Source organism: Sorex araneus, chromosome 4, assembly GCF_027595985.1.
Source record: "Sorex araneus isolate mSorAra2 chromosome 4, mSorAra2.pri, whole genome shotgun sequence".
NCBI classification, from domain to species: Eukaryota; Metazoa; Chordata; class Mammalia; order Eulipotyphla; family Soricidae; genus Sorex; species Sorex araneus.
In genome coordinates, this window is record NC_073305.1 from 111,942,894 (window position 1) to 111,956,067 (window position 13,174).

The 13,174-nt window shown below is 37.7% G+C and overlaps 1 protein-coding gene across 1 annotated transcript in view; it reads right to left on the reverse strand.

Moving 5' to 3' along the window:
- Positions 1 to 5,139: 5,139 nt before the first annotated feature.
- TBX18 (T-box transcription factor 18) overlaps positions 5,140 to 13,174 on the reverse strand; it is a 28,182-nt gene continuing 20,147 nt past the window's right edge. The window contains exons 7-8 of the mRNA XM_004605636.2: positions 8,186 to 8,280; positions 5,140 to 5,865 (exon numbers count right to left, since the gene is read on the reverse strand). Of these exons, the coding sequence (XP_004605693.2) occupies positions 5,141 to 5,865; positions 8,186 to 8,280 (820 nt within the window). The 3' untranslated portion in view covers position 5,140. The remainder of the gene's footprint in view (positions 5,866 to 8,185; positions 8,281 to 13,174) is intronic.

Sequence of the window (13,174 nt, forward strand, 5' to 3'; positions counted from 1 at the left end):
TGGAGTATTTTTGCAGGCTAATGAAAACTTTCTAAAATGTATTGTGCTGACTTTTATTCAACCTGCAATACAACTATCCAATTGCTCACATAGATGAAAAGTATGCTAATTGAATTATATCTCAATAAAGTTATTTTCAGAAAAAATGCTTGGTCTTAATGTTATTCTAGTAGGCTGACTAATATCACATAAAACATGACCATATGATATTTATATTGATCCAGGCTTATATAAACTCAATGAACTCCATAATAATCAGCTGTTATATTTATTGTTTCTGAGTCTCACAATGAATAGCCCTTCAAAAAAAGTTGCAATGTTTTCATAATAAAAATTTTTATGTTTTGAATAGATTTTAAATTATATATTGATATTTTACAGAATTCATACTTAGTCCAAAAGGAAATAATTTTATTTCATAGTTAAGAGTACTGTGGAAAGGAAATTTTATGAATATATTTCATCTTTACTGTAAAGTAAAAACTTCATTTTAAGGAACTTCCTTCAAATACTTAAATACTAGTTCCACTTATAAGATAAGTTACAGGGCACAGACAGACAGCTCAGAGAGCTGGGTTTTATGTATCGTATGTCTCAAATTCAATTCGGCACAGCCAGGTGCAGCCCTGATGCTCTCTGAGCACAACTCCAGTATCAGGGGGTCACTCCCAGGTCCTTGAGCACCACAATAAAAGATAAGTTGTAAATAATCCAGTAAATTAACAGGGGTAGTGGTAGTGTTGTGCTCTTTATAAACATATAATTGTATAACTAAAAATATAGCTACATATGCTCTGGATATAATAATTTGATGCAAATACTTTTCTAAGTTTGAGCGTAATGATATTTATACATGAAGATCATGTAAATTCAAAACTAAAAGAAAGTCAAGATTATCAGTTTAGCTAACTCCTTTCAGATCTAACAACTAAACTGGGTGTGTTTTTGCAGAAAATTGTGATTAGGAAGTGCCTTGGTGAAACCAAGTTTTACATTAAAATCATGCTACCACCAGGCCAAAATTTTTTTAATTGAAAAAATTTGGGGATCAGGAAACAGTGGTTGTGTTTGACCCAGGCTGGATATCCAGCACCACATGGTGCCCGACCAACACTGGGTCTGGCCCCAAAGGCCTTGCAACTCAATCAGGGTCGCCCAAGTTCTGCAACACTGCCAGGCCAGAGCAGCACCACATCTTTGGTTCATGCACTGAACTACAAGTCAGGTGAGACAAGAATTGCCAGCTGGACCTCTGGATCTCTTGAGCAATGTTTGGGCCCCCTCACCAAATAATAAAAATAAAAAATTATTGGCTCACTATATGTGTAGGGATGCCAAGTTTGTTATATTTGATGTTTCCATTCTAGAATAAGTACTGTTTTTTACTTCTCTCTCTGTTAACGTTGGTCACTTTGAGCTTCTAAAATCTTCAATCATAAGCATCTACTATCTATTTACTGTTCACATAGGGAACCTCACTATCACTACCTGAGTACCTATTTCTAAGAACTGGGATCAATAAATTTGAAGCATAACATGAGGGGAAGGTGGGGATGTAGAAATGAGTAGCGTGCTTGCCTTGCACTCAGGTGATTCAAGTTTCATTCCAACATTCCATTTAGTCCCATGAGTTTCATCAGGAGTGATGCCTGAGCACAAAGCCAGGAGTAAATCCTGAGCACTGTCAGATATGGTCCAAATGCAAACAAAAAATTTGAAAAATGAAACACACCATGGTAATAGTTTTATTTTTTTTAAATGTGGTAGGGCTGAAAAGATAATACAGGGGTTAAGGCACTTGCCTTGTGCATGGCTGACCCAAGTTCAATCCTGTGATCACCATCAGAAAAGATCACTGAGCACAGATCTGGGAGTAAGCCCTAGGCACAGTTAGGTGTGGTCTAAAAATAAAATAAAATAACTTTTTAAAATAAAATACATCGTGGTCATAGTTCGCTAAAGTTAATTTCCAGTGGAAGATTTAAGAAAACTTTCATGTAGATGGAGCAATACATTTTCCATGAGGAAACCCAGCACTATTACAGTTTGAAATAAAGAGTACTTTGTAAATCTAATTAGAGATAACATCAGAAATAGCATCCACCAAAACTATACCATGATTCCTGAAAACTGCTCCTGAAATTTTTTGCAATTGACTTTGTACTGGCTTTGATGAGGGATATTTCCTCTTGCCATTCAAAGCTCCTTAAAGTCCCCACTCCAAAATTCATTCTTTCCTTCTAGTCATATTCCTAGCTATCTTCAAAGTTTCTCTGTCTGTTTCCTAATGTGTAAATTCTCAATAGATTAAGATCTTGGGCTGATGTCTTGAATCTTGTCACATTTTAAGTGAGGCTCTTTTTTGGCTCAGAAATTTACTTATTTATGTAGTGAAAGAGAGTGATCTTTTGCAATATCAGCAACACTGTGCTCCAACCTCATCTGAAGGCCACCAAGTCTCTTGACCCCCTACATTCCAGAAATCAGGGGTCAGCAACTGGGTGCCCCGCTTGTGAAAAGCTGTTGACCTCCAGGAGGGAGCTTGTATAGAAGCAAGTGTTAATTTTCAAAATGTGACTGGTTGTGTGATAGCAGCAACCTCATCCCATCACAATGTCCCTTGGAATGTTTTTGAGTCAAGGGGCCGAGAAGTGATCTGTCATCACTGCTCAGTGGTATGAGCAGCTCATTCTTATATCCTTGCCCTTCTCTAGACCCAAAACAAACTCTACCATTCCATCCTTCTCTTCTCACACTAGAATTTTCATATGTTCAACATTTGTCAGGGTTTCACCTCCAATGACGTGACTTGGGCACATAGAAATTATATTTGACACATGAAAAATGAACAATGGGCTCATTTCTCCTTGCTTAGTAATTGAATCTACAGAATTTACATTTGGTGTATGTATGTGAGTGCTTGTTCTTGAAATAGCATTTACAGACACTTTAAATGATTACCCTTCAAAGCCATAAAAGGGTTTAGTTACACACTTTAATATATAATTTCTTAAGCCATTTTTAATAAAATACAGATATATAATTATAATTATCAATGCATGTATGTAATTTAATAAAACAACAAAAGGCTAGCTTTTTAAGTGACTTCATGATTAATATTTACAGTAAAATCTAAGGGAAATAGCACTTGTATAATATTGCTAAATTAAAGAATAAAAGTTACTACTCATATTGTAGTGTCAATTCAAATCACCAACAGTGAAACGGAAAATGCGCTCCTTAATAATACATATTGATCTAAGTCTTTATTTCCCATGTTTTTCTCCAGATGAAAAAACTCTCATTTTTCTTCAATAAAACAAGACTGAGACTAGGATATACTCAAAAGGACTAGTCCCAAATCTTTGTCAAACTGTTAATTCCATAGTCAAATCTTACAAACATCTAATTATTAGAAGTGTTTCATGTCCCTTTATGCTAATCTTCAATTTTAAAATCTAATTTGGTGAACTGTTATATAAACCATGAGAAAATGTGTTAATATCTATAAAATTTCATTTTCTGTGCAAATAAAATTTAAATAGCAATCCTTCTAAATATCTAACAGCCATGCTGCTTTAAAGTTAAAGAATAAAATTGGCAGCTATACCCTTTGCCATCTGGAGATTAAAGAAATTATGTTTACTGATTTAAATGATAATACTACTCGTTTTAAAATATATTAAATAGTCAATGGGCAGACATATTATTTAGTGCCTCAATGGACATATGTCAATGTTCCTTAACCCTTCATAATCATCTCACAATATGCAATCAAAGTAATTGGTTTTGAAATCTCAAACTATGTATACATAGGTTAGGGACTTAAAAATAACACTGTTTTCATTTTTCTAGTTTTGAAACTAGAAATACTAAATTGAGGTTAAAAATTGTATAACTCCTTTATCATAATTAGTATCTTCCTTCTTAGGCTTTGCCCTTTGCTCTACAAGCCCCAAAAGACAGATTGCTGGAGATAACCTCTTGAAATTCCTTACAGCATTATTTAACACCAGAAAGACCTAGAATCTATCAGTTTGGGGAAAGACTTGGACAGAGGGACAAGGCTAAAGGGCAAGAGGTTTCAATTTGTAGGAGTCATGAGACATAAATAAGTAGCATCAATGCCCTCTTCCTTACAACTAGGGCAGGGATCTCAAAGCAAGACGGATAAAGTATATTGAATGAAACCCACACTACAGATATATAAGTGATGGCTAATAACATTATTCCTCTTAATTTAAATTGATGGATATTTTTTATTGGAAGAGAATTTGAGGTGGATATATTTAAATTTTGCCACTTCATTCCTATTGTATATTTCTTTCATTGTGAGAACTAGAATTTAAAGTGTTCATAGAACATCTTTATTTATTTGACAAACTAAATAAAATGAGTAAAAGTCCAGAATACTAGAAACTTATTCTCTTGCAAATGTATAAATATCTCTATCATACAAGGGAAAATGGGAAAATAAATCTTGAGCTCTCCTGTGCCTTTCTTTAGAAAAGAATCTTCATAAATTATGAATTTTTAAAGTCAATGTCATCTAATATATGAGAAAATAGGAATAAACAGGGACACAAAAGTCAATCTTTCATGATGAATACCTCAGAAATGATGTAAGATTTCAACAGGATTTTGCACTTGCGATCTTCACACTATGTCCAAGAATAACAAAACTCAGAAGAATATATGCTGATGCTGGTTACTGTTGGTCATCAGTATTCAAATATGAAACTATGTAGAGTTTTTCTGACAATTAAAATATGTTTTAGTCTGGGCAAAATTTTAATCTTATCATTTAGTTTTATAAAAAAAAATCTGAGAACTTTGGTTAAGCGTAGTACATTTACACCAAAACTCTGTGCAATTAAATGCACTGGTAGGGAAAGCAGAGGGAGAATATGGTTTTGCAAGCTGAAAAACTTCACATACTATAACAGCATCCATATATATCATCAATAATTACAGTCCCACCATAATAAAGCCAAAACATTCTGTGAGCCTTCATTTCCTTTGATATGTACACTTTACACACTACTGATAGTTTCTTTTCATATTGCTTTTTAAAAAAAGTAAGAAAACAAAGGAAAAATCGATTAGACTAATTCAAAGGTAGTTTCCCTTAAAGGCTTCATCAAACCATGTGTGCAGACACTTGAGATGATGACAGCGTTAAGCTTCCTAGGGTCCTAGAGTCAAAGAAACTCTGCTGACCCCCACTGCTAAGAAGGTGCACTCCTTCCACGGGGGGCAACATCTGACGATCCGTCATGGTCCCGCTTGGTGAGGACCCCAAGAAACTTCCTTGAGAAGAAACAATTTTCTCAGGGCTGGCGGCGAGTTTGGGAGATGTGGAGAAGTTATATCCGTACAAGGCACAGGGGCTGTGTAACCTGAAAGTGTTATAGGAACCCTGATGGGTCTGATTAGTGGCAAAGGCATTGCTGGAGGGTGAAGGCATGATGTATTGGAGCTGGGGCGACATCCCCGAAATCTGCATGGACAAGCTGGTCTGCGGGCAGCTGAAAGTGTCCCCATCGGTGGCACCCATGGACATGTTCACAGAGGCACTGCTGCTCACGCCCACATAGGAGGGAGTCCTGGGCGGGGCGAAGGTCTCGCTGGTCTGGCTGGTGAGTCTGTTATAAGTCTCGGCCAAAGAGGTGCTGTAACGGTTGAGGGCGAGGCCAGAACGGGCACAGGCAGAATAATCAGCTGGAGCCAGACTGCACAGCTGGGTGGTATTGGGCCCCAGATGGAAGGCGGGGGACGAGCAAGGGGAGCCAGACAAGAGGTGAGAGTGGGTAGCAGGAACACCATTCCCGGAACCTTGGAGTAAAGAAGAGGAGCTTGCGTTCCCTACAAAAAAAAGTTGAAATGTGAAACGTAATGGCTCCATGGCCACCTTTTCTCTATTTTGTAAACATGAGCTAGACACATCCTAAGACAGGTGAAGGAGAGGGGGTCCAAGATAAAAAAAAATTGTCTGGGCGCTTAATTAATTAGGATTTAACAGAATTCAGACTGGAACATTTTAAATAATAAATACTTTCTCAATATTTTCAAAGTTAAGTCCACATCCCCTCCTCTCCCATGCCCACTCCACCCCAGACTCAGGGAAAATAGTTTCCTTTTTGGCAGAAAATGAGGATACTGGGGCCTGGGGCTATAGTCCAGAGGGTAGAGCATTTGTCTTGCACACAGCTAACCCAGTTTCACCCCTGGCACCCCCTATGGTCCACCTGAGCCTGCCAGGGCTAATCCCTGAACAGAGAGCCAGAAGTAAGTCCTGAGCACCACTGGGTATGACCCCAAACAAGCAAATGAAAAATAAAAGGATATTTCCGTATAGAATTTACATGTTTTCTCCCTCCATCAGAGTCTCAAAGTTTTATTATTCACTATAATATTATTTCAAATACTGACTTTACTGACAACTTTATAAAATAAAAATTTTATCTTACGTGAGAGATAGATAATGAGAGAGAAAGATCTTATGTGGCCTAAGACCTCCGGAGCCTAGCCACAGCCATGCTCAAGGCCCCTCTCTACACATTCGGACAAGCCTCACGCATAAAGGTACTGGCAGAGGAACCCAGGTGTGTGGGACCCGGGGCTGAGACCTCCAAGCCTGCTCAAATCGGGACTGGGCAACCTCCGCCCAGATTTCCCATTTCCCAGTAGCTAGGCAGTCACACCCAGGGACTGCCCCCCATCAACGGCCAGCATCTAGAGACTTAAAAAACAAGCTCCCAGAAGCTTTTCGTATAGCGTACAATCATATATCCTACTTCTCCCTTTGGGAGAACCTGGCAAACCACCAGGAGTTTTCTGCCCACATGGGAGAGCCTCTCAAGGTCCCCATGGTGTATTAATATGCCAAAACCAGTAACAAGCTGGGTCTCATTCCCCTGACCCTGAAAGAGCCTCCAATGTGGCATTGTTGGGAAGAACGAGTAGAGAGAGGCTTCTAAAATCTCAGGGCTACGATGAACGGAGACATTACTGAGACCGCTCGAGAATTCACTGGGATGATGATCTTATGTTGTGTCTTGTTACTAAAATATGACCTTCACCTTTTACCCTTCATTTCTTTTGGGTAAGCTGGTAAGCAAAGCTTACTCAGGTCAATGTACTGATTTATATTGGTGGGGTGGGGGAGGAGCTGTTTATCAAAGTAACTGACCAAAGGAACATCTTGCCTCAACCTATCTGCAGCTCTCTACTGAAGGCCTGCATGTATCAATAACTAGGTTAAAGGGGGAAGGGGGGGCAGGGGCTTGGCTATTGCAATAAAGTGTCTGGAATCTTCTTTCCAATATGGAAACAAGTTGGCGAATTGCATGCCAAGGCGGGAGCAGAGGCCCCACAAATAAACAGTTCCTTGAAGCAGAGAGGGGAGTGGCTGACCCCCCTCTCTGGATTTGCTGGCAGATTGATGTTTGCAAACTTGACAGAACTTAAGGAAATTCCAAGGGGCTGGACAGGTTATAAAACCTTCATGACTCTAGCAACAGTGTTTTATATTGCTTCTCAAAATAATCTAAAAGCCCAATTCAACCAATGATAATTATCTAAAACCCAACAAACTAAATTCTCTCTGGGGAGCTGGGCAGGATCAGGCATAAAATTCTGTCGGTGGGAGTGGCTGAAAGTCCTACCATCCTATCAACAGAAAAGGAAATCGTCTTATCACAGGAGCTCACTTATCAGGAAACACTAGCCCTGGGCTTGTAGGAAGGAGAGGTAAATCCCAGGAAATCTTTCCAAGTGTGCTAACCTTCTCATCCTAAACTCACTGGGAGAAAACCTTGTGGTAGACCAATTCTGTTAAAGAGGGAAAGAATGAAGAAAGGCAAGGAAAGGCAAATTGGGACAGGTATCAGCAATGTGTTGTGAATTTTACCAGTACCAGAATCGATCGGTCCACTTCTACTTTTAATGAGATTTGAGGTAGGGAAAAAAAAGGTCATGAAATATATAAGTAGTCCCAAGCTTCCAAAACATAACTTATGGCCACAACAATCATTTTTTCCTGGTCTGTCCCAAATCCTCACAGAAAATGAAGTCTGTCAGAAGAAGCTGATGGTGATGAGGTTGTCATTTAAATACTTGTTTGTACAATTTTCAGTTAATTGGCAGGAATGGATTATACAGATGAAGCAGGAAACTTACTTACCTTGCTTGGGGATTCCAGGGATATCTTCAAAGGTGAGAGTCCGTAGTGAAGGTCTCCAAAAGGCATATGACTCCACAAGGGCTTCCAGACCCATTCTAAATGGGACATCAGATAAGGAGTGAACAGAAGAAGCCTCATTAGAAGAAGCTGGAGTAATAAGTAGTTCAAAGTAGTTCAGAAAATACTACTGTCATTTACAGGATGCCCCACAATTATTAGTTAAGATCATGAAACAGGTAAAATATGTTTTCGAGGGGCTGGAGCGATAGCACAGCAGGTAGTGCGTTTGCCCTCCATGCGGCCAACCCGGGTTCAATTTCCAGCATCCCTGAGCACCACCAGGAGTTAATTCCTGAGTGCATGATCCAAGAGTAGGCCCTGTGCATCACTAGGTGTGACCCAAAAGCAAAAAAAGAAAAAAAAGTTTCCGAAATGAATTACCATTCTGTTTCCAGGGTCACAGGAGAGTATAAACCAACAAAGACATTCTATTAACATTCTCAGAGAACTGAACTAACCTTGGAGGATGAAAAGTGATTCCCTTAGGCTAAGTACTTGAGCTGAAAAGCATCCCTTCTAACTGATTAGCTCTGCTCTGACCTGAAACCTGTCTTCTCCCCTATAATTACTCTCCCTCTGGTGACTATAGCTTTTTCTATGATGAGAAAGTGCAACTACAAAATATATGACCCTATAAAGCCACCTCTTTTTTTAAAAGTCATTCTGCTCCTTCCTTTGGTGCGTCAGTAGCCAGCTTAGAACACTCATGCAAGAACTGACTTCTCTCTTAGGAACACAATATCCTCCACACCCAGAGCAGGTAGGGGGAGACTCTCCTTCCAACAAAGGGTTTCTGGGAGTGGGGGATATCACTGACCTTTCAGTAAAATATGTGGGAGCATTACACAAAGCAATGTGGGAGCAACACAGGAAGGTAATGGGGCAGAGTAAAGTACATGGAGTTAGCATTAATATCCAACAGTATTTTGAAGTCCCTAAATACCTATAGCACTGTACCACTGTCATTCCATTGTTTATCGATTTGCTCTAGCGGGCACCAGTAACGTCTCCATTGTGAGACTTATTACTGTTTTTGGTATATCGAATACGTCACAGGTAGCTTGCCAGGCTCTGCTGTGGGGGCAGGATACCCTCGGTAGTTTGTTGGGCTCTCCGAGAGGGACAGAGGAATCAAACCCGGGTCAACCACGTGCAAGTCAAATGCCCTACCCCCTGTGCTATAGCTCTAGTCTGATAGAGTAATGGATAAATTAACTGGTTGGTAGATTGAAGGATATATTGAATCATAGGTAGATAGTAAGTGTGTCGATAGAGTAATAGATAAATTAATTGGTTGGTAGATTGAAGGATACATTGAATCAGGTAGATAGTAGGTGTGTCAATAGAGTTATAGATAAATTAACTGCTTGGTAGATTGAAAGATACTTTGAATCACAGGTAGATAGTAGGTGTTTCGACAAACTAATAGATAAATAAACTGGTTGGTAGATTGAAGGATGCATTGAACCAGGCATATAGTAGGTATGTCAATAGGGTAATAGATAAGTGAATCAATAGATTGGTTGATACATTGAATCAAATAGATCTGGAGGGTGTAGACAGATTGATAGACTAATTAATAGTAGATCAATAGTTAGGTTGTTACACTGATAGATACATAGGTTAAGCGATCCACAGAGTGACTGATCTATACTCAATAAATGTGTAGTTTAAGAGAGAATATAATGGTTATGGACAATTTATATAATATATATTAAATATATAACATGTATTTTATGTTATGCATCTTAACACATTATATATTTTAATATAAGGGCAATCAATTTCTATAACTAAGTTCTCTAGATTCTGCAAATGAGACCCTTCACTCAACTAAAGACGTTCTTAATAACTCATCACTCTTCTCTCAACTACCTTACAAACTTAACCAATTTCTTAACTTAGATAAGATGCTTTTCACAAGACAGCTCCATTGTAGGTATTATCCTGCTTCCTGAGTGTCAAATAATACTCAAAGATCTTTTGTGTTATTGAACATAGATAATTTATATTTAACACATATTTTAAAGATAGGGTCTATGCCAATGACTTAGATTCAGTGGTGACCTCCTCTAGTTTTTCTGTACCTCTAAGTCATGAACTGTGACCTATAAATAGAGGACATCACCCCAAATAGTCAGTACCTATGTGACACGATGAAAGCTCTCTAAATATCCATGGCAAATCATCTGTGCCAATAAATCTCTTCACTTGCCCTTCTATTCTATGACATTTGCTTCCTTAGGGTGTTCAGATTACTGTTTCCATCAATTTGATGATTTCTGTCCTGATGCCATGAAGAGCTTGACTTCACCATCTTAATGATAGAAGAAGCAGCTGTGTGTGGATAAGCTTTCATGGATGAACCTTACTCACATGACAATGTGACTAACTCATCTCTTAAATCGGATGTTAGTAAGTCCTGTATGCTTCAGAGATAGTCATTTTTGAAGTTTAGAGGATTGTAAATAAAAACAATGAGATATCATCTCATACCAGTGAGAATGGCATATATCAAAAAATATGGAAATAACTAGTTTTTTGTCTTGCTCAGCCTCTAAGGATAAAAATATGAAGATTTCTCAAAATAGTAAGAATATTAACTCCTATACAACCCAGAGATACCATTTCATGGCATCTACCACAAAAACATTAATTCAAAAGAATATATGCACACCAATATTCATTGCAGTGCTTACAAAGCTAGGATATGAAAACAACCCAAGAACTCAAGAACAGATAACTAGATTAATAAAAAATGGTGTATATATACACAATGCAGCTGTAAGAAATGATAAAATCAAGCAATTTGTCATCACATGGATAGGACGAGAGGGTATCATGGTGAGTAAAGTCAATCAGGAGTAAAGGGACAGATACAGAATGACTGCTGTAATATGAAGGATATAAAAATACACAGTAAGGGAGCAACAAATGCCCAAAGGCAAAAAAACTTAAGAGTTGGTCTACATAACTGGGTTGTTTGTGGTGGCAGGGAGAGATTGGAAGGGAAGGGCCTTTTGGACATGGGTAGAAAGAAACAGGCATTCTGGTGGTGGGTGTGATGTTGGAACACATGCATAAAACTGACTAACAATACTCTAAGTCACAGTACCTAGTAAAGATGGTGACAGAAAGAGAGACTGAGAGACAGCTCTGTAACAAGAACACAAAGATAGCCCCACACAGGTATTTGTACTGGACTGCCAAGGGCAAAGCAGGGGACAAAGAGGACCTGCACGTGTCTGAACTGAGCTTCACTTGAGAAAGAAGGGCAGAGTGTGGCTCATAGGTAGTATGACACGTGCCACAGAGAAGACTACTAGCCAGGCCCTGAAATCAGGGCCAAGAGAACTGAACCATAACCACTATTTGTTAAAACTCATTTTGTGACCTTCTATACCTTTTTTTTAACCTCATTGAACTTCAGTCTCCCACAAAGTAGAGATAAATGAATAGTCTAAAGTTCTGAATTATCTCCTAGTTTTAATCATTTCATAGTGATTTTTCCCAAGCCAGGCAGGGTGTCTGTGGATTATTATAAGCCCGATCCAAAATCACTCCACTCAGTAGTATTTTATTTACATTAAAATATTGATTTGGGAGATTTAGTCAATCTGAGCTCAAATCTCATGTAGCCTACAAGTTGCATATAATATTCAACAATGAATATTCAGAGTGCTAATGAATGCTGAGTGTGGTTTGTTTGATGACCTTATTTTTAGATTATACTAATATAATATTTAGAAACAAGTTTTTTAAATATTAAAGAATATTAGGTCACAGTTTTATGCAAAAACCTTTTTATTAGCACATGAGTAAGTTTTAGTCACTATAATTTCAAGTATTAATGATATAACGGTAGCCATGAAGTGACCTAAAAGGTAATTTACTAAGAACGCACATCTAGTGAACACAGAACCATATTAACTATAGAAATGAACAATACTGCATTATTTACTTTAGCAATGTAAACTTTAAACACAAATCCTTAAACAACTTCTTGGGGAGATATTATTCATGCTCTCACAAATAAATAAAACTGAACTTTAAAGGCATGATGTGAAGGTGACATGTATAAAGTGATCTGACTTAAGAGCTATTGATATTATTCTCGAGGCTGCAGTTTCACACTGCAAGTTCCAGAAAGGATTTCAGATATTTTGCAGGAAACAGTTATAAAATATTTATTAGCTGAATCTGGACTTTTTTAAAAAGCCTTCATTTTCCTCAGTAATGGAGACTTTTCCTGTCTAGTTAAAGAAAAGATAAAAGGCACCTCCTGCAGGAGTGTAGTAGAGGCGATAATTTATACAAGATGCCTTTGAACAATTTCCACATTTTATCACCACCCTAATTTATGCTATCAAATGGCCAAGTTTATTTAGTAAAATGGTTATGTTTTTCCTGAAGTATTTAAAGAGACGAAATTTTTGTACCTTCCTGAGTAAAAAATTTTATAGGGTCAAACCTAAGGCCTAACTGAAGAATGAAACTATTCTCAGCACATAAATTCTCTTTCACATAGCAAATGTCTTACAGGAGAGCTTTTAAGGGTTGAAGCTACTGATTCCTATATAATAGGCTGTAGAACCATAAATATCTAGGAACAGATGTTTTTTAATTAAAGCAAATTATCTAATAAAGTTTTTAAAAATCACAAATTTACATTTGTTTTTTATCCTACTCAATTATTTACTTCTTACATAGAAAAACAAAATTTGTTTTTAAAAAATAATTGCAATTCAGTACAAAAGAACCAAGTATAATAAATATAACAATTTTTCACATGGACTTTCTTCTCTATTAATGATTTAAATCGTATCACCCTCCACCAAGACATTATACCTCGGGTTGCTTTTGAGGGAAATAATATATAAGTTAAATATCATTAAGGCTAACAAACTTTTCTCCTTCATTATAAGTACT